Here is a 22545-nt window from a genome sequence, read left to right as displayed (position 1 = left end):
CTTTCAGACAAGAAGTAGGGAAAATAAATTGCCGAATGTAAACACGCTTTCTCGCTCTCATGCTCACTCCCTGCTGGATTAGCGCACAAGTTCTGGCTAGCTGATCAGTCACACTATGCCAGGTAGGGGAGAGGCGGGCTGCATAACCTGAAAGCTGCCTCTTTCTTAGATTAAGATGTCCAATCGACACTGCCTCTCGTTCACAATCAAGCATCACTACATGAGCAAGATGTGGGAGAGACCCAAAGTGCAGGAAGTAAAAATGGATGGGTTCTGCCTCACCTGATATAAGGAAACCAACAGTCCTTGTAAGGTGAAAACATATCTCAGTGGGTGCAAAATGAATGTTCAGAACATTCAGCTGGTTTGAATTTGTCATTCAAAGCTCAGTTCTGCTCTAAAATGTGATTGTAAAAATGGAATAGTGGGGCTCTCTTTTTTGTCTCTGTGAGTCCAGATCAGATTTGCTCTTTTACAAGTAGAAGACGGGGGCTGTTCTTACTGTCTACCAGCTCTGGAAACTCACTTTGGCACCTGTCAGTCAAGCTGAGGTTTTTCCTGCTCACTCTTTGGCAACAAGGAACATTTCATAGTCAGAACTTCGGTTGATAGTGCACAGTTCAGAATGGAACGCTGCTTGTCCCTCCAGAGTTTAGTTGAACATGAAGGGCTAGCAGAAGTAAGACCAACCAGAGAAAGATTTAGCCAGCAAAGTGAGCAAATGTGGCAGAATCCATATGGGGAGCAGATCAGTAGAGTTCAGAAGACACCATTTGGAGCACGTTTCAGAGCAGAAATGCGTCATGAAAGAAAACCCTACAAGCCCCGATGGGTCGTGACATTTGAACAGTCCTTTTTTTACTGCTAAACATGGCCAACCTCTGTAAAAAAAGACACAGGATGTTTTGAATAATTCTGCCATCCAATGGGCTGAAATTTCTGTGGCACTTGATAATACAGGGCAGGAGGAAGTTCACAGCTTCTACCCTCCTGTCTTGTGACATCTCCTACCACCAATGTAAAGGATGTGCTTGGGAGGGACTCCATTACATTCCGAAGACTCGCATTGTTTCCTGCCTTATAGCCCTGACTGTCACTGAAGTTAATGGCAACACTCCCATTGATTATAATAGTGCAGGATCAATACATATATCCCGTGGAGGCTCATCATAGCCATCTTTGGAATGAGGAATACTAAAGTGGGACTCCTTTGAGAACGGATCTGCACTTTCCTACTTGGTCATAGGGGTCGCTGTTCAACAGGGCACTGTCTGTATTACTTCTGGCCTTGCCAGCCTGGGAAGGACAGAGACAAGGAATCAAACCTAGATCTCTAGCACAACAGTGTGGAGCGCTAAGCCCGTGACCAACAGAGCAGCCTTTTGTTATGTTTGCAAAAGCTAACATGCCTTTATTTTTAAGCTCTTTTTCTTTTTTACTTGAAGATTCATAGTGAAGTTTCCTTGAATAAAAGCAGCCACACATCATTGCTACATTCTCACATAGGACAGGCTGACAATTAATGCTGCTAACGATGGGGCGTAGTTTTCACTCTCCGGGTCACCCTGACCTGTTCTGCCTCGTCTGTTTTACATTTGTTTTTAATGCTGGTTTAAAAGTAATTCTAAAGCCTTGTATGCTGTGAATTCACGCACTGCTATTTTTCCCCCCAGTAGAAAGACAAAGCATTCAAGAATGCTTCCAGGCTCAAAGAGTTTGTATTAACTGTTTATTAAACACCAGTCACTTCTGGGTAGACAGCTGTGTGTGACCAGTGAACCTGCAGCTTTAAGTATTTATAGTGCTATAAGGAAGAGACCAAGCAAATGTCTTATTTAAAACTCTCTCTTCTTTGGCACAGAATGGCAGTTTTGAAGCCTTCATTATTGATTTAGTTCACTCTGACATGAGAGCTGAAATCCATTAAACAGGATCTTCTCATGACCCATACCATCAAACCAAAAAAAGGGGACAATGGAAGAAGTGAAGTAGCTATAGCACTTGGTAGTGTTCATAACTTTTCAGCAAGAGTCTCCAATGCACTTCACTCCTGCCCTACAGTCTCCCTTGTTATTGCAGACTTGGACACCTATACACCTGTGCTGATGCATCTCAATCCTGACCTGTAGTAACCCTTCTGTTCCACTCGTAAGCAACCAATCATCTGTGCTAATGCACCTTACACAGCCCTCTTCCAGTTTTGGCCATGCACCAATCTATTAGAATTCTTTGATGGTGTCAACAAACGTGGACAAGGGAGATGCAGTAGATTTAGTGAACTTGGACTTTCAGAAATCCTTGGACAAGGTCCCTCATCAAAGGCTCTTAAGCAAAGTAGGCAATCATAGGATAAGAGGGAAGGTCCTCTCATGGATCAGTAATAGGTTAAAAGACAGGAAACAAAGGGTAGGAATAAATGGTGAGTTTTCAGAATGGAGTGAGGTAAATAGTGGTGTCCCCAAGGGGTCTGTACTGAGACGAGTCCTATTCAACATATTCATAAATGATCTGGAAAAAGGGGTAAACAGTGAGGTGGCAACATTTGCAGACAATGCAAAATTACTCAAGATAGTTAAGTCCAAAGCTGACTGCAAAGAGTTCCAAAGGGATCTCACAAAATTGGGTGGCTTAGCAACAAAATGGCAGATGAAATTCAGTGTTGATAAATGCAAAGTAATGCATATTGGTAAACATAATCCCAACTATACATAAAAAATGATGGGGCCTCAATTAGCTGTTACCACTCAAGAAAGAGATCTTGGAGCCATTGTGGATAGTTCTCTGAAAACATCCACTCAATGTACGGCAGCAGTCAAAAAAGCAAACAGAATGTTTGGAACCATTAGGAAAATGATAGATAATAATACAGAAAATGTCATAATGCCACTATATAAATCCATGGACTGCCCACACCTAGAATACTGCATGCAGTTCTGGTTGCCCCATCTCAAAAAAGATGTATTAGAATTGGAAAAGGTACAGAGAAGGGCAACAAAAATGAGTAAGGGTATGGAAAAGCTTCCATATAAGGAGAGATTAAAAAGATTGGGATTTATCAGCTTGGAAAAGAAACGACTAAGGGGAGGATATAATAGAGGCCTATACAATTGTGAATGGTGTGGAGAAAGTGAATAAGGAGGTGTTATTTACCCCTTCACATAACACAAGAACCAGGGGTCACCCAATGAAATTAATAGGCAGCGATTTAAAACAAACAAAAGGACACATTTCTTCACACAATACACAGTCAACCTAAGGAACTCATTGCCAGGGAAAGTTGTGAAGACCAAAAGTATAACAGGGTTCAAAAAGAACTAGATAAGTTCATGGAGGACAGGTCCATCAATGGCTATTAGCCAAGATGGTCGGGATGCAACCTCATATGTTCTGGGTGTCCCTAATCTCTGACTGCCAGAAGCTGGGAATGGATGACAGGGGATGGATCACTGGATGATTGCGCATTCTGTTCATTCCCTCTGAAGCACTGAGCCACTGTCAGAAGACAGTATACTGGGCTAGATGGACCATTGGTCTGACTCTGTATGACCGTTCTTATTTTCTTATGTTCTTATAATTCTGTCAGTCCATTTTAGTCCTGACCTGCAAAACTTTCTGCCACTCCAGTCAAGGGCATTGCCTAAATAGGGGCTTCCAATACACTATAATCCTGACCTAGAGTGTACACACACGTTGTTCCATATGTAAGGACTACACACACACTGACATTGGACTGTAATCACAGCCTGTCGAACACACTGCTGTTCTGGTCTTGGGTTCCCAGCCACAGGATTGCCCGTGCACCTCATTCCTGACTTGAAGCACCCCCTGCTGTTCCAGTCTGGATTTCCTCCTGACTAGAGACTTTGAAATGTGGCAGACATGCTTGAGTCTTACATATTAAAGCCAGAAGGACCCATTGTGATCATCTAATCTGACCTCCTTCATAACACAGGCCACAGGACTTCCCTGAGTTAATTCCTGCTGGAAGTCCAATAGCTGTGGTTGAACTAGAGCATATCTTTTAGAAGAACATCCAGTCTTGGTTTTAAAATGTCCAGTGATGAAGAATCCATCACAATCCCGGGTAAGCTGTTTCAATAGTCAGTTACCCTCAGTGTTAAAAATTTGCATCTTTTTTCTTGTCTGAATTTGTGTACTTTCAGCTTCCAGCCATTGGATCTTATTATAGCTTTGTCTGCTATATTTGAAGAGCCCTCTCATATCAAATTTCTATTTCCCATGTAGGTATTTACAGACTGTGATCAAATCACCCCTAAACTTTTTCGTTGATAAGGTAATTAGATTGAACTCCTTGCATTTCTCACTATAAAGCATGTTTTCCAGTCCTTTAATCATTCCTAGACACTAGAGCTGGACACAGTATTCCAATAGCATTTGCACCAGTGCCAAATACAGAAGTAATATAACCTCCCTACTCCTACTTGATGTTCCCATTTATACATACAAGGATCACATTAGCCCTTTTGGCCACAGCATGGCACTGGGAGCTCATGGTCAGCTGATTATCCACCCTGACCCCGAGTCTTTTTCAGTCACTGCTTCCCAAGTTAGATTCCCCCATTCTGTCAGCATGGCCTACATTCTTTGTTCCTAGATGTATGACTCTTACATTTGGCAGTATTGAAACATATTGTTTTACTGCAGCAAGTTTACCAAGGGATTCAGCTTGTTCTGTGTCAGTGACTTGTCCTCTTCATTGTTTACCACTTCCCCAATCTCTGTGTCATCTGCAAACTTTATCAATGATGAGTTTGTTTTCTTCCAGGTCATTCATAAATTTTTTTTAATAGTATAGGGCCAAGAACCAATCCCTGCAAGATCCCACTAGTCTCACACCCACTCAGCGATGATTCCCTATTTACAATTACATTTTGAAACATATCAGTTAGCTAGTTTTTAACCCACTTACTATGTGCCGTGTAGATGTTTCATTATAGCCTACTAATCAAAATGTGGTGTGGTACTAAGTCAAATGACTTACAGAAGTATATTACATCAACACTGTTACCTTTACCAACCACATATGTTATCAAAAATGATACTAAGGTAGTTTGACTTATCTTACCTTCTTTTTGCAGTCATTCCATTATTTATCCTAGGTTTGAAACCAGGCAGACAGTTCTGTAATTACTTTAGTGATCCCATTGACCCTTTTTAAATATTGGCACATTAGCTTTCTTCTGGTGCTCTAGAACTTCCCCAGTGTTCCAAGACTTATTAAAAATCAACATTAGTGGTCCACAGAGCTCTTCGGCAAACTCTTTTAAAACTCTTGGAAGCATCTTATCCAGACCTGCTCATTTAAAGATGCCTCACTTTAGTAGCTGCTGTTTAACATCCTCCTTAGTTACTGTTGGAATGAAAAGTATTTCATCATTATCATCATCATGTGATGTGAATATATTATCTGGCTTTTCCCCAAACACAACAGAAGTAATTACTGAATAAAGAGTAAAGTGAGAATATCAAACTCATCTCACTTGTAATTTATGGTAAATAGGTGGAAGACCAGTGCATTTAACCCAGTATATTGTGAGGCTCCCAGATTTTTCATATTTCAAGTAACAGCAAAAGCAGTTAATGTATTTTTCATTATCAATATTCATCTAATTATTTTGCCGGGGTGTTTGTAATGATGGCAGTGCATTATTTACAGATTGAGGGTGGGGAGCCAAAAACCTCCTCTCATATCTTCACAGTAGATCTTGACTCTAATTATTTTTGTTCCTATGCATGTGCAGAGTGACAGTTGCCATCAGTGGGAATGTTGTGCACATAAGCAAAGCAAAATACCAGTCAAGAGGCGCTGTGCTAATTTGAAGGGGGTGGGGAGGAGGGCTAGGTGTTTTCCTGGATGCTGTGTTTGTCCAAATGTCTGAATGCTTCACCCATGCTTTCACTGAAACAACCTCTCATGTTTTTAGATTAAAAAATAAAAAAAAGTAAAACACTGAAAAGGACCAGATAGGTAACACAATATGGATGGGGTATATATAGTCCTGGAGAAGTACCCACCAATGCCATGGAAATAACAATACCTTTGAGAAAGCTGCTCGTTTTTCAGGCTGAATACAGTATAATTCCTCCGCTGAGAAAAAATCTGAAAGTCCTCTGGATCTAATAAATCAGATTTTCATTGGTGATGGGAAGAATCAAACTTCTCCATCCCTGGCAATAAAAATAAACACAAATGCTTATATCTTCCTTCTCTGTGAAATGGGAATTATTCATATCATTGACACTCCTTTTGAACAGAAACATATATAACCTATATATTCTCATGAGAGTCGGGGTGATTATTTCAACTTGTTGTTTTCTTTCTTCACATTGATCCTTTTTACCACTAGTAATTCAATTTTTTTTTAAATGAATATAGCACTGACTGTAGGTCTCAGATCCATGCACATATATGTTATAGCATACAATAACATATACCTCTTTGTAGATGCAGGACCTATAATGGATGACACTTTTCTTGGTTTATTTGTCTTGATTATTCAACTCTGAAGGGACTGATTTGAAATTTCTCTCTCTCATTAAAGTGGAAGGACCTTGTTGCCTATAAGCACATAGACTTTTAAAAGTACAGCAAGGGGTTGAACTGAAGGACATCAGCATGTCACCATGACATTGACTTGCTCAGTCATGCCTCCAGCCTTTCCAGATTTTTTATTGATTATGGTGGGATTTCTAGTAACTGGAAATCAGCACTTTGTACTCATGTCTCTCCTTGTTTGTCCAAAATCCAATCACCTATTGATTTAAAGTGGACAGTTCTCCTGTTCTGCCCTGATGATAGATTTTTTTAGGGAAGGTATCTCAAGGTTACTAACGGGGGGCGAGCTACATCACTCTGAGTCCTGATGGTATGGCTGCCATCAGAGTTTTGGAGGAGTTTGAGAGGAGTGATTTCTTGTTTTTTGTTTTGCTTGTGACCCACACAAATAATTGCAGGACTATGTCATGCTGCACTTTGGTCTTGTTTTCCATGCTACTCTCTGATTTTTATTTCCATGTTCTCATTTTCTCAAAGCAGCCTCCCTTAATTGCTATTACTGTAGATCATCCAGAGTATATTATTTAAAGATCAGCCTTTGCATTGATTTACAAAGCTGCACTTTGACTTGACATTTTTACGTTTCAAGGCTTATTTTTCTAATTACAGCCAAAAGGAAGTTTCAGATGAGTATCATATAATGTAGGTGCCAGAACCCCAAGGACAACAGTTTTTGTGTTATTTTCTGTGCTTGAACTAAGCAATCAGCTTTTTATCATGATTGATTAATTTTCATTGGGGCTGTTGGGGATAAAAGGTTTACCATCTAGAGTAACATGCTCAGCTCAGTAGATTTCATACATATGAACCAGTCAGCCATTGATGTAAACATCAGAACATTATAAATTAAACTGAACACTAAATACCCAATCTCAAAGCATTTCTAAATTTTACACATGAAGTTCCTGGTATTTTGTTCATGGACTGTATAATTTGTATGTGAGATCTAACCATCTGTCAATCTATCTAATGCAGTGGTTCTCAACCAGAGGTACAGTACCCCTTGGGGTATGCAGAGGTCTTCCAGGGGGTACATCAACTCATCTAGATATTTACCTAGTGTTACAACAGGTACATAAAAAGCACTAGCAAAGTCAGTACAAACTAAAATGTCATACAGACATACTTGTTTGTACTGCTCTATGTACTGTACACTGAAATTTAAGTACAATATTTATATTCGTTGATTAATTTTATAATTATTTGGTAAAAATGAGAAAGTGAGAAATTTTTCAGTAATAGTGGGCTGTGACACTTGTAGTTTATATCTGATTTTGTAAGCAAGTCGTTTTTAAGTAAGGTGTAACATGGGGGTATGCAAGACAAATCAGACTCCTGAAAGGGGTACAGTAGTCTGGAAGGGTTGAGAGCCACTGATCTAATGTATCTGTCTGTCTAATCTATGAGGTCCGTCGCTGTAGTGTGTAGGTGTTGGTTTCTAGGGTATCCTCATTGTGGCATCCTGTGCACTGCAATTTGCCAATGGTATGCTAACATCACACATCCACAAGGTTGCAGCTCCACCTGGTCCCAGCTAATTGCCATCTTGTCTTGAGTGATGCCTGTTTTGAAGGAAGTGACTGAGATGGTTGTGGTGAAGCAGCTCTGGTGCCATCTAGTCTTTTGATTTCCTTGATCCATTTGTAGAGGAATGCTTGAGTAGGAATGCTTGAGTCCTCCAGTGTTTGGCTTAGATTCAACCTGCTGTTCATGGCTTATTTTCTCCCTCTGGTTAATCCTGTAATAAAGTTACAGTATTGGATTTGTGATGTCACAATAATTTGCATGGCAATAGTGCCTAGATACCACAGTGATGGGTGTAATATAAATTTCCAGCAAGATAACTATGATGTAGAGATTGTGCTATGTTGTGGTGCCACAGGGTGATGGGCTTCTGTGCTTCAGAGTCACGTGGTGCAGTGATTTATTTGCTGTCAGTCATATGTTGTGTTATGTATTTTTTTTACTTGCACAGTTGTTTGGATCAATACACGCCACCCGCCCCTTTCCTCAACACACTCATGCAGTCATAACATCCGTGATATGCCCATATCTTGAATACTGTGTGCAGTTCTGGTCACCCCATCTCAAAAAAATATATTTGAATTGGAAAAGGTACAGAGAAGGGCAACCGAAATTATCAGAGGTATTGAACAGCTTCCATATGAGGAGGTATTTTAAAAATTTTGGATTGTTCTGTTTAGAAAAGAGATGACTAAAGGGGAATATGATGGAGGTCTATAAAACCATGAATGGTGTGGAGAAAGTGAATAAGGGAGTGTTATTTACAGCTTCACAAAACATAAGAACTAGGGATCACCCAATGAAATTGATAGGTAGCAGGTTAAAAACAAACACAAGGAAGTATTTCTTTACACAACGCACTGTCAACCTGTAGAACTCATTGGCAGGCAATGCTGTGAAGGCCAAAACTATAACAGGGTTGAAAAAAAGAATTAGATAAGTTCATGGAGGATAGGTCTATCAATGGCTACTAGCCAAGATGGTCAGAGATGCAACCCCATGCTCTGGGTGTCCCTATACCTCTGACTGCTAGAAGCTGGGAGTGGATGCCAGGGATGGATCACTAGATAAATTGCCCTGTTCTGTTCATTCCCTCTGAAGCATCTGGCATTAGCCAAGGTTAGAAGACAGGGCTAGATGGACCATTGGTCTGACCCAGCAATCCTTCCAAAATAAATCTATCTGAAAGTAACACCATGCAGATGGGACCAATCGCTCTTGAAGTCAAGCAGCCTCGTCCTTGTCTCAGTAACACTGCTTTCCATGTATGAATTAATGGGTTGAATGCTTTCTCTGTATAATAGACCTCCATCCTTATTCTTACACAGTGCCCCTATCACCATGGCACCTGGATAGCTTTGCAGGCTGTGGCTGTCGCTAGACTAAATGTGAGGGTGCAGCTCTCTTTCAGCTTCACCCTCTTTGTGAGTGGTGGGGCTGGAATTGTAAGAAGCCTTGAGATTGTTTTATATTTAACCATCATGCCAAGCTGTGTCATTCTCCACAGCCCGCAAGCTGAAGAAACTGGGCAACCTGAAGCTGCAAGAGGATGGCGAGGGAGCCAGCTCATCCAGCCCAACAGATGAGCAGGCCTCCAAGATGGTGATGACATGCATCGATGGGTTTGACTGCCAGCCCATTTTCCTCAATGTCCTGGAAGCCATTGAGCCTGGTGTGGTGTGTGCAGGCCATGACAACAACCAGGCCGACTCCTTTGCTGCCCTGCTGACCAGCCTGAATGAGCTTGGGGAGAGGCAGCTGGTGCACGTGGTGAAGTGGGCAAAGGCCTTGCCAGGTGAGGAGAAAAATGAGAAATTCCAGCACCTTCCCCCACTTCCCTAAAACCATCACACTCAAATCATGGCAAGGACATGTTTCAGTAGGAGAATCATAATAATCTGTGCCCCAAAACCACAACATTTGTAGGTGTGCATTTTCAGAATGTTTTCTTCTGTGAGCACAAATTACATCCACAAAATTTGAGTGTAACCCACATTGCCGTAGCGTGGGATTTGTGCCCCTCTAGTGGCTAGTACATGAAAGGTTAATGAGTCTGCTGCCGCTGCAGGTGTTTACTCCTTTAGCTCAAGCAGAAGAGACTTGTGCTTTTAGAATGAAAACTCTTGGGTTCGGTCCCTTAGCAGGTGGTTGTCACAGAGGTATGGTACTGGCCACAAGTGAATAGCTTCTGCAAATCTAAGCACTAGGCTCTTCAAATATCTGAATGTTTTCTAGACCAGCAAGGATGGACGTTGCTGTAAAGAAGAGAAGCTTCTCTATTTTTCTCTGTGCAATGATCTCTGTCTGCTTTAGGAGGAATGTTAGGTTCAGGCAGGAGCTGCAGTATTCCTTCTTAAAATGAAGGACCAACACTGTGACACACTCCTGTGAGAGGGTGGAAGAAGTGAATCCTCTGAGGGAAAGAATGAAAACAGTGCTGGTTGATAATGGAGGAGGTGGAAGATGGGCAAAACCAGACTGACAGTAGCTCGGGAAAAGAACACATTGGCATGAAAGAATCTACGCCGTCCCAGCGTTTTTCACACTGTATCTCCTCCAAGTGCTGGAATTTCATCTTAATATAATTTGTCAAAGAGCTTTAAATGCAGAAGTCCCTCTGTGTCTCTCTCTGTCACATAAAACTACAGGACAATCATGCCCGGAAGTGTAAGTGTGCCAAAAATTGATTGGAGTTTGGATTATTTAGCACAAATTAATGTAATGTTATCATAAGTAACAATATTAAATTAATTTGTTATTAGCAGATTAACACTATTTCACAGTTTATCGCATACTGTAAGAGAGCTACAGGAGAGAAGTAAGCTTCAGAAAGGATTATCCTGTGGCAAACATCAACCAAACCTACATTCTAGACACACTCTCTGACTTCATTAACGCTCTGGCTTCCAAAGATGCCTGAAGATGTCCTATTTCATGCATTTGATTCTTAGAGTGCACAACTGCTGAAAGGCTAATGGCCAGTGATTGTATTCCTGTGTGCCCAGAGCAGAGGACAGGCTGATGGTGACACCTATAAAATGTGGTATTTATTATGGAGGCTCCTGGTAATGACTCCATAGTTAGGGTTGCATTCCAAAATGAGGCATTTATTCCTGTTTTCTCCTAAAGTAAGTGGCCAGTCAATGTGGCCCAGTTTCACACCGGGTAGGTTTTCTGCCCTTTGAATTTTCTTTGTCATATTTGTTTGGTTTCCCTTCATATATGTTTAATAAGAACCCTTTGAATTTGGGCTCTAGTTGAAATTTTACCTTGGCAACCCTACTTCTCACTGTCTGTTTTAAAAACAGTCTATCTACACGACACTTGGTAAAGAGGTGGATCCTGTATAGAATGGCTTCAATAGGTCAGTTTTATTTTTTCTCCAGGGGTTTTCAGGTTGGATTTTAGGTCACTTTTAGCCATGGACAAGGGGGATGAGCATGCCTCATTCTCTCCGCAATGACCCAGTGTTCATGCAGCCACATAAGAGGCACCTGTCAAATTGATGGTTTCTAAGATAGATACTTAGATGTTAAAGTGTTGCAAGATTTCTGCACATTGGCCCTTTGAGTTAAGACTCTATGGCTACTCCAGTGTTTGTTATTTGGAGTTTATTAGAAATCTTTTATTTAATAATGTATTTATACAAGGTCATTCATTTGCTGTAGGGGTGCTAACTTAATTGGGGGTGTTTACCATTGTCAGGGTTCCCTTCCCACTCTGAACTCTGGGGTACAGATGTGGGGACCCGCATGAAAGACCCCTTAAGCTTATTTCTACCATCTTAGGTTAAAAACTTCCCCAAGGCACAAATCCTTCCTCGTCCTTGGATGGGTACTGCTGCCACCACCAAGTGAGTTAGACAAAGATTCAGGAAAAGGCCCACTTGGAGTTCCTGTTTCCCCAAAATATCCCCCCAAGTCCCTTCACCCCCTTTCCTGGGGAGGCTTGAGAATAATCTACCAACCAGCTAGGTAAACCAGGTGAGCACAGACCAGACCCGTAGATTTTTAGGACACTAAAAACCAATCAGATTCTTTAAAACACACACACACACACACACACACAGAGAAACTTTATAATAAAGAAAACAAAGTAAAAGAAGCACTTCTGTAAAGTCAGGATGGAAGGTAACTTACAGGGTAATAAGATTCAAAACAGAGGATTCCCCTCTAGGCAAAACTTCAAAATTACAAAAACAGGGATAAACCTCTCTAGCACAGGGAAAATTCACAAGCTAAAACAAAAGATACTCTAACGCATTTCCTTGCTATTACTTACTATTTCTGTAATTTTAGATGTATCATTCAGTAGGAGCTGGATTACTTGCTTGGTCTCTCTCTTTGTCTCCCGAGAGAGCAACAACAGCCCAAAACAAAAACCTTCCCCCACAGATTTGAAAGTATCTTCTCCCCTTATTGGTCCTTTTGGTCAGGTGCCAACCAGGTTATCTGAACTTCTTAACCCTTTACAGGTAAAGGAGGGATTTTATGCTATCCTTAGCTGTATGTTTATGACATGCTCCCCCCCCCCCCCCCCCAATCATAGACCATGCTGGACAGCCTGCTCCACACTGGCTGTGATTTCTTCCTGGAGCTCTAGGAGAAAACAGAATTAATAAGACACATGTACCTCTAGATATACTACTGATTATTTAAGAACTAACAATATTTTCCACATTTCAAGGATGATTTTAACCAGTTGATTCTGGGAAACTTTCACGGGAGAGTGCATCAGCCACTTCATTAGAAGCTCCTGAAATGTGTTGTATTTCAAAATCAAAATCTTGGAGAGCTAAACTCCACCAAAGAAGTTTTTTGTTGTCCTTGATGGTATGAAGCCACTTCAGTGCAGTATGGTCGGTTTGTAGGTGGAAACGCCATCCTCAAACGTATGGGCGTAGCTTTTCTAAAGCGTAGACAATAGCGTAACATTCTTTTTCACTGACTGACCAGTTGCTTTCCCTCTCAGACAGCTTCTTGCTCAGAAACACGACAGGATGGAATTCTTGATCTGGTCCTTCCTGCATTAAAACTGCTCCCACACCACGCTCGGACGCATCTGTGGTTACTAGGAAAGGTTTGTCAAAGTCTGAGGCCCTTAGCCCAGGGTCAGACATGAATGTCGCTTTAAGCTGGTTAAAGGCCTTCTGACACTCCTCAGTCCACTGAACTGCATTTGGCTGTTCCTCTTTTGGTTAGGTCTGTCAGTGGGGTGGCGATTTGGCTGTAGTGTGGTACAAATTGCCTGTAATATCCGGCCAAGCCTAAGAAGGATTGGACCTGTTTCTTTGTCTTTGGGACAGGCCACTTTTGGATAGCATTCACTTTGGCCTATAGGGGGTTTGATAGTTCCTTGACCCACCTGGTGTCCAAGGTAAGTCACTCTGTTTGGGCCTATTTGACACTTCTTAGCCTTAACAGTTAGTCCTGCCTCCCTTATGTGCTCGAAGACTTTTCATAGATGCTCCAGGTGTCCTGCCCATGAATCAGAAAAGATGGCCACATCAAGGTAGGTGACTGCAGATTCTCCCAATCCCACTAGGAGACTATCAACAATTTTTGGAAGGTAGCGGATGCATTTCATAACCCGAAAGGGAGCACATTAAATTCATACAGTGATGAAGGCTGACCTTTCCCTGGTGGATTCATCCAGCAGTACTTGCCAGTACCCCTTGGTTAAGTCTAAGGTAGAGATGAACTGGGCATGTCCCAGTTTCTCCAATAGCTCATCTGTGCATGGCATTGGATAGTTGTCTGGGCAAGTTACAGCATTTAGCTTATGGTAGTCTACGCAAAAGCGTATCTCCCCATCTGGTTTGGGAACTAGAACTACTGGAGATGCCCATGCACTGTTAGAGGGACGGATTACACCCATCTGTAGCATGTCCTGGATCTCCTGTTCTATAGCAGTTTTGGCTTGAGGAGACACCGAGTAAGGTTGGGTTCTAATTGGGCAAGCATTACCTGTGTCAATGGAGTGGAATGCCTGTTCGGTCTGTCCTGGGGTGGCTGAGAACATCGGAGCATAGCTACTGCACAGCTCCTTGATCTGCTGTCGCTGCATACACCCAAGGGTCATGGAGAGGTTCACCTCTTCCACGCCACCGTCACTTTTTCCTTCATAATAGACGCCTTCAGGCCATTCAGCGTCATCTCCTCCCTGGGCTGTAAACTGACAAACCTTTCATTCTCTGGAATAAAAGGGCTTTAAAGAATTAACATGGTACACTTTAGGCTTTAGGTTTGAGGTGGGGAATGCTATGAGATAGTTAACAGCCCCCAGATGCTCTTGGACCGTGAATGGTCCTTCCCACGATGCTTCCATCTTATGGGCCTGAAGCGCCTTAAAGACCATGACCTGGTCCCCTACTTTGAAGGAACGCTCTCTGGCATGTTTATCATACCAGGCTTTTTGCTCTTCCTGAGCACCTTTTAGGTTCTCTAGCAAGGGCTAAAGAGGTTCGGAGCGTGTTTTGTAGGTTGTTTACAAAGTCCAGAATGTTATTTCCTGGAGAAGGCGTAAATCCCTCCCATTGCTGCTTCACCAACTGTAATGGCCCCTTAACCTTGCGGCCGTACACAAGTTCAAATGCTGAAAACCCTAAACTGGGATGTGGTACAGCTCTGTAGGCAAAGAGCAACTGCTGCAACACTAGGTCCCAATCACTAGAGTGCTCATTTACGGCTGTGCATACCATGGCCCCCAAAGTTCTATTAAACTTCTCCTCCAGGCCATTTGTTTGATGGTGGACAGCAGTGACCAGTCAGCTGGATGATGTTTTAAATGTAACGAGCTGGGGCATGTATAGGCAAACTGCCCCAAGAACCCCAAAAGATTACAGTTCATTGCACCGGGGTCACACCAAAGATCCTCAGGCCCAGATGCCTCCCAGATACCCTCAGAGGGAAGAGAAACTGAGTGTGGGCGGGAAGAAAGTTACCACGGAGGGACACTGGAGCACAGGTGTCAGCTATCCACCAATCCTTAGTGGACCCCAAGTTCTTCCACCCAGAGGCCCAAGTGATGATTCAGTCCTTCAAGTCAAACTCTTTTGACTTGTCTACAGCCAAGTTGCCTGTCCAGTACAAGGGCTGGTCGGGAATGTGGACTTTTGCAGTCTATGATGATTATCCCATTCCCATGCTACTGGGGGAAGACTTGGCCAACCATGTGAAGCTAGCCAAGAGGGTAGGAATGGTCACCTGCAGCCAGGCTAAGCAAGCCTTCACACCTAGCTCTGTTCCTGAACCTCCTACAAGGGTCCAGTCTGTGTTACCAGAGACCCAGACTGGGGTGGTGGAACCGGACCCCATGCCAACGTCTGTGACAGCAGTAGTAGATCCAGTCACAGAGACCCAGCCAGAGCAGGAACTGGTGGAGCAAACAGCACCAGAACCATTGCCAGCACTGAATCCAATGCTTGCAACCCCGTCTGCAACCCCAACAACAGAAGGCACCTCTGAGCCCGCTCTGGCAACAGCAGCTAAACCTGTGCAAGAAGCTCAACCGGAGCCTGAAACACAACATAGTGCACCAACGGAGAGTGGTTCACAGTCAGCGAAAACAGCCCCATCACCTCCATCGCTTCCAGAGGGATCAAGCCCAAGTCCACAATCCAGTGAGGAACTGATGTCTCCAGCATCAAGGGAACAGTTCCAGGCCAAGCAGAAAGCAGATGAAAGCCTCCAGGGAGCTTGGACGGAGTCACAGAGCAACCCACCACCTCTCAGCTCTTCTAACCAATCCCGATTTGTTGTAGAAAGAGGACTTCTATACAAGGAAACTCTTTCTGGTGGGCACTAGGAGAACTGGCATCCTCAAAGACAGTTGGTAGTTCCAACTAAGTACCGGGAAAAGCTCTTGAGCTTAGCTCACAATCATCCAAGTGGCCATGCTGGGGTGAACAGGACCAAAGACCGTTTGGGGGGGGGTCATTCCACTGGGAGGGAATGGGCAAGGATGTTTCTTTCTATGTCCGGTCTTGTGAGGTGTGCCAAAGAGTGGGAAACCTCAAGACCAGGTCAAAGCCCCTCTCCAGCCACTCCCCATAATTGAGATTCCCTTTCAGTGAGTAGCTGTGGATATTCTGGATCCTTTTCCAAAAAAGACACCCAGAGGAAAGCAGTACATACTGACTTTCATGGATTTTGCCTCCCAATGGCCGGAAGCAGTAGCTCTAAGCAACACTTTGGCTAAAAGTGCATGCCAGGCATTAACAGACATTTTTGCCAGGGTAGGTTGGCCCTCCCACATCCTTACGGATTCAGGAACTAATTTCCTGGCGGGAACCATGAAAAGCTTTTGGGAAGCTGTAACCAGGCGCAGACTCACCGGTGGCACCTCCTGCTGGTCGTCTCAGGAAATTAGTGTTCCAGCCTCCGGAGTGCCCTCTTCAGGCCGGTGTCTCACCTTGCTGCTGGTTCCCGCGTCCCTCCCAGGACCCCGGTGCCCCTTTCACTGGGTGCTGTACCCTGGCAGTACCCCACAATTCCGGGTCTCCCCCCTCCCAGAGGAACCCCTCACCCACCATCCCTACCTCACCTCAGTCATAGGCTCCTGCCAGTCACCAGCTAGTCCCTGCACCCTGGGGCAGACTGCAGTATGAGCCACTCATCACAGGCAAAGTTGGGTTTGGATTTGGTGCCTCTGCCTACCCGTGGCTGCCCCTGCAACCCCCGTACCTAATAGGCCTTCCCAGGCCTGCAGCCTGGGCCTTTCCTAGGCCAGAGCTCCCCGGCTCCCTTGGCCTTTCCCCAGCCCTGCTCCAAATTGGATCCTCTATTCAGGTTTCTGCAGCCAGGTCCCTCCCTCTCAGAGCTAGAGAGAGAGAGTCTCTCTGGGCCTCTGGCTCACAGTCTTTATAGAGCCAGCTGGGCCCTGATTGAGGTGTGGCCCCCAGCTGAGGCTGCTCTGCCAATCAGCCCAGCTCTTCCCCTGCCCCAGCTCTCTTCCAGGGTTATCTTAAACCCCTCTGGGCCCAAGCGGGTGTCCACCCCACTACAGAAGCTCATGGAGTGAACCACTTGGTTGCCACCATCAAACAGTGTACTAACTTGGGGTGTAGTTGGGGCCTAGGGCTGCCCCCGGTGGTATGGTATGGTCTCGGGGTGTCCCTTCTGGTATCGGCCCAAACTGCAACGAGGGTTGTTCCTCTCTGCTACCTCCACCTGCTTTGTTCCGATCTGCTCTACCACTCTGACAGTCTGGGACTGCTCATATTGATCAGCATAAGAAGCAAGAATTTCTGCTGAGTCCATTTTCTTATCCCATAAACACTGTTTTACATCATCACTGGTCATAGTCAGGAACTGCTTCTGTACAACCAAATCACACATCCCTTCAAAGCTAGTTACACCCCTTCCTTTGACCCATTTATCTAACAGATCCTTCATCTGGTTTACATAAGCCACATTACTGAGTCCAGCCCCTCTCTTAAGGGCTCTAAATTTAACTCTGTAAGTTTCAGGTGTAATTTGAAAGTGTTTCAAAACCAAATCCTTAAATTTACCATAGTCAGAAGCATCCTCAATAGGTATCTTGTTGAATATGTCCAGAACTCTTCCAGTCAATTTTGCTACCAATGTGGTCATCTTGTGATCTTCAGGAATTGCATGGAGGGTGCACAGTCTCTCAAAGGTGATGAAATATTCAATGATATCACTGGATTCATCATACTGTGGACATAGTCGCTCCCATCTGTGGATTTTTGGGGACATGGAGTCAGCTGCTGAAGGGTTCTGTCTTTTCAACTCTATAACAGCCAGTACATGCTTCCTCTCTCTTTCCATCTCCTCCTGAGCATGCTTCTGGGCCTCCATAGCTCTCTTGTGGGCAGCTTCCTCTGCATTAATTTCTAATTGTCTTAATTCCATCCGTCTCTTATGTTTGTTTTCTTTCTCTTTTGCTTCCAGTCTAGATAAATCTAGTTTCTTTTGGACATCACTTTCCATCATCTTAGCCTCCCTGCGGTTAGCCTAGCCTAACCTGAGATTATTTCTGTAATTTTAGATGTATCATTCAGTAGGTGCTGGATTACTTGCTTGGTCTCTCTCTTTGTCTCCCGAGAGAGCAACAACAGCCCAAAACAAAAACCTTCCCCCACAGATTTGAAAGTATCTTCTCCCCTTATTGGTCCTTTTGGTCAGGTGCCAACCAGGTTATCTGAGCTTCTTAACCCTTTACAGGTAAAGGAGGGATTTTATGCTACCCTTAGCTGTATGTTTATGACACGCCCCCCAAATCATAGACCGTGCTGGACAGCCTGCTCCACACTGGCTGTGATTTCTTCCTGGAGCTCTAGGATAAACTTTGCTTTCCACTTTCTGAGTAGACATTGTTTTCCACTGTCTAGACAATACGGCTTCCAGAACAGAAAGTGGGTATTCAGTTCTATTAGAAACCTCAGTTTAATATAATGTGTCAGTAATCAGTGATGGAATGTAAACACTAAAATTTAATAAATTAAAATAACTGATTTTGATGAGAAGGGAACTAAAATTTCCAATTTTTGTTATTAAGGAAACTCATAAGCTGCCAACCTTGTAAAAATAAAAATGTCTAGTAGACAAATAAAAATGTTTATTAAGAGAAGCTAAAAGCATCTCTCCATAAAACTGTATTGTGTTCACATTAATTGCAAGAAACTGTCTATGCTTTCAACTCTTTAAAATTAAAATGAACAATGACTTGAATCTTATTAAGATTTAACTTTGCAGGTGTTGGGCTAGATTCACAAAAGGGCTTCGAAGTACCACTTTAGGCCCCTAAATCCCAGAATCAGGCCCCATTGGGATTCACAAAACTCCTGCTCAGCTGCCCTCAAAACTTGTAGGTACCTAAAATCATTTTGTGCCTACATTTTTGCAGTAAAAGTTCCCTAGGCACCTATGTCTCTGCCTCCAAGTGTACGCACTGCTGCCCCACACCAGGCATCTGTAAGCCTAAGCCCCAGAGTGATGCATGACTGAAGGAATACAGGTATTTCTCCACTTAACTTGCCTGCATGCTCAGACCTTGCTTGCTGGATCTGGCCCCTATAGGTGAGCGTGCACAAAACAGCTCTTGCGGGGAGATGGAGCTCCCTCATAACTCTTAGCCCAGTGGTTAGGGTATCCAATTGCACCGATTCCCCCCTTCTCCCCAGCAGCTTCTTGCAAATATGGCATAGACAGCTAACACCAGAGAGGGTTTGCAGTCAAGAATCCCAAGCAGAAGGAGGCACTTCCCTGCAACCTGGATTTAGGTGCCTATCTCCAAGAGAGGGGCGGGGCTTTGCATGCACCCCTTTCGTTGGCACCTCCCATTGGCAAGGAGCCACTTCACATGCTGTGTTTTATGAATCCCATTTTTGGACACCCATCTCTCCTCATTCATTATATATGGAGCCTCCACACCAAAATCAGGCTTTGTGAATCCCAGTGATTTTCTAGGTTTCTAAAAGTTAGGAATGACTCGTTGTCACCAGGACTAAGTTCCTTTGTGTCTCTAGCCGATTGTTATCATGTAGGTGTGATCATACCAGACAATCAGTTAAAGGATATATCATACTACACTATTAAATTAATAAGCTTTCGTGAGCTACAGCTCACTTCATTGGATGCATGCAGTGGAAAATACAGTGGGGAGATTTATATACACAGAGAATGTGAAACAATAGGTATTACCATACACGCTGTAACGAGAGTGATCAGGTAAGGTGAGCTATTACCAGCAGGAGAGTGGTGGGAGGGGAACCTTTTGTAGTGGTAATCAAGGTGGGCCATTTCCAGCAGTTGACAAGAACCTCTGAGGAACAGCGGGGCGGGGGGGGGGTAAACATGGGGAAATAGTTTTACTTTGTGTAATGACCCATCCACTCCCAGTCTTTATTCAAGCCTCAGTTAATTGTATCCAGTTTGCAAATTAATTCCAATTCAACAGTCTCTTGTTGAAGTCTGTTTTTGAAGTTTTTTTGTTGAAGAATTGCCATTTTTAGGTCTGTAATCGCATGACCAAAGAGATTGAAGTGTTCTCTGACTGGTTTTTGAATGTTATAATTCTTGACATCTGATTTGTGTCCATTTATTCTTTTACGTAGAGACTGTCCAGTTTGGCCAATGTACATGGCAGAGGGGCATTGCTGGCACATGATGGCATATATCACATTGGTAGATGTGCAGGTGAACGAGCCTCTGATAGTGTGGCTGATGTGATTAGGTCCTATGATGGTGTCCCCTGAATAGATACGTGGACACAGTTGGCAACGGGCTTTGTTGCAAGGATAGGTTCCTGAGTTAGTGGTTCTGTTGTATGGTGTGTGGTTGCTGGTGAGTATTTGCTTCAGGTTGGGGGGCTGTCTGTAAGCAAGGACTTGCCTGTCTCCCAAGATCTGTGAGAGTGATGGATCGTCCTTCAGGATAGGTTGTAGATCCTTGATGATGTGTTGGAGAGGTTTTAGTTGGGGGCTGAAGGTGATGGCTAGTGGCGTTCCATTATTTTCTTTGTTGGGCCTGTCTTGTAGTAAGTAACTTCTGGGTACTCTTCTGGCTCTGTCAATCTGTTTCTTCACTTCAGCAGGTGGGTATTGTAGTTATAAGAACGCTTGATAGAGATCTTGTAGGTATTTGTCTCTGTCTGAGGGGTTGGTGCAAATGCGGTTGTATCGTAGAGCTTGGCTGTAGACAATGGATCGTGTGGTGTGGTCTGGATGAAAGCTGGATGCATGTAGGTAGGCATAGCAGTCAATAGGTTTCCGGTATAGGGTGGTGTTTATATGACCATCGCTTATTAGCACTATAGTGTCCAGCAAGTGAATCTCTTGTGTGGACTGGTCCAGGCTGAGGTTGATGGTGGGATGGAAATTGTTGAAATCATGGTGGAATTCCTCAAGGGCTTCTTTTCCATGGATCCAGATGATGAAGCTGTCATCAATGTAGCGCAAGTAGAGTAGGGGCATTAGGGGATGAGAGCTGAGGAAGCGTTGTTCTAAGTCAGCCATAAAAATGTTGGTATACTGTGGGGCCATGCGGGTACCCATAGCAGTGCCGCTGATTTGAAGGTATACATTGTCCCCAAATACAGTTATGGGTGAGGACAACGTCACAAAGTTCAGCCACCAGGTTTGCCGTGACATTATCGGGGATACTGTTCCTGACGGCTTGTAGTCCATCTTTCTGTGGAATGTTGGTGTAGAGGGCTTCTACATCCATAGTGGCTAGGATAGCGTTTTCAGGAAGATCACCGTTGGATTGTAGTTTCCTCAGGAAGTCAGTGGTGTCTCGAAGATAGCTGGAATTGGCCCACCTTGATTATCACTAGAAAAGGTTCCCCCCCCTCACCCCCGCTGGTAATAGCTCACCTTACCTGATCACTCTCATTACAGTGTGTATGGTAACACCCATTGTTTCATGTTCTCTGTGTATACAAATCTCCCAACTGTATTTTCCACTGAATGCATCCGATGAAGTGAGCTGTAACTCACAAAAGCTTATGCTCAAATAAATTTGTTAGTCGCTAAGGTGCCACAAGTCCTCCTTTTCTTTTTGTGGATACAGACTAACACGGCTGCTACTCTGAAACCTATTAAATTAATGGTCATGAATCATCTGATGAACAGAGAAAACCTCTGTTCACATCTGAATGAACTCTCGTTCATATGAATAAGAGCCAAGAATTTAAATAAATAGAATGGGTTTTTTAAATGAAATCCAAATCAGATTGAATATGTCCTTCACATTTTGTATTCGGGAACGAAATCTAGTCTAATCTTAACTGAAGTGAGAAACTGCCAAAGTATCACTCAGATTATATTGTGTAAATATGCTTTAAAATGTGAGAGGAAATACTGAATCTGATGCTTTTAAAAGTAAGGGGCAGTATGTTGAACATTATTTAAACATGTAGCAATACGTACTGGCCTAGATTTTCAAAAATGACTAGGGATTTGGGGCATATAGATTTTGAGACACCTTAAAGGGGCTTGATTTTCAGAAAAATCAGGCCTCTTGAAGGTGTCTTGAGTAGGGTACCCAAAATCATTAGTTACTTTTGAAAATATAAGCCACTGTGTTCATTGAAACACAGTAAAGCTGTCTTTTAGGCTAAAAGGCATTGAGAAATATTTATTTTAAAGAATGTTCTTTAAGTATTAATCATAAAGACAATAGTAACAGAAGCAAAAGCCATATAGTTTTAGAGAACATACTTAACAGATAATGAACAAAGGTGGCAGAGAAAATGTTATATTAAAGATCGGGTGAAACATTTAACTAGAATGTTGAAAAACCAATATTAAGTATTGAAGGGAAATCTGAGCAAAGTATGTGATGAGAACTGAAAACTACATAGGTCCATTAACTCTTTGATTCACACACAAACAACACAGCTCCAAAGCACACACAAGTGATTCCAACCTCAGAACTGAATTAAGGAGAATAAACAGGTACTGATGTAGAGGATGAAGT

At 43.2% G+C, this 22545-nt stretch overlaps 1 protein-coding gene across 1 annotated transcript in view; it reads left to right on the top strand.

Moving 5' to 3' along the window:
- Nucleotides 1-22545, top strand: part of AR (androgen receptor) — a 116338-nt gene that overhangs the window by 76610 nt on the left and 17183 nt on the right. Inside the window, exon 4 of the mRNA XM_048864864.2 lies at nucleotides 9609-9896. Coding sequence (XP_048720821.1) covers nucleotides 9609-9896 — 288 coding nt within the window. The remainder of the gene's footprint in view (nucleotides 1-9608; nucleotides 9897-22545) is intronic.

Source organism: Caretta caretta, chromosome 9, assembly GCF_965140235.1.
Source record: "Caretta caretta isolate rCarCar2 chromosome 9, rCarCar1.hap1, whole genome shotgun sequence".
Taxonomy (NCBI): domain Eukaryota; kingdom Metazoa; phylum Chordata; order Testudines; family Cheloniidae; genus Caretta; species Caretta caretta.
The sequence above is the reverse complement of the archived record's forward strand: the minus strand, read 5'-3'. Positions and strand labels throughout refer to the sequence as shown.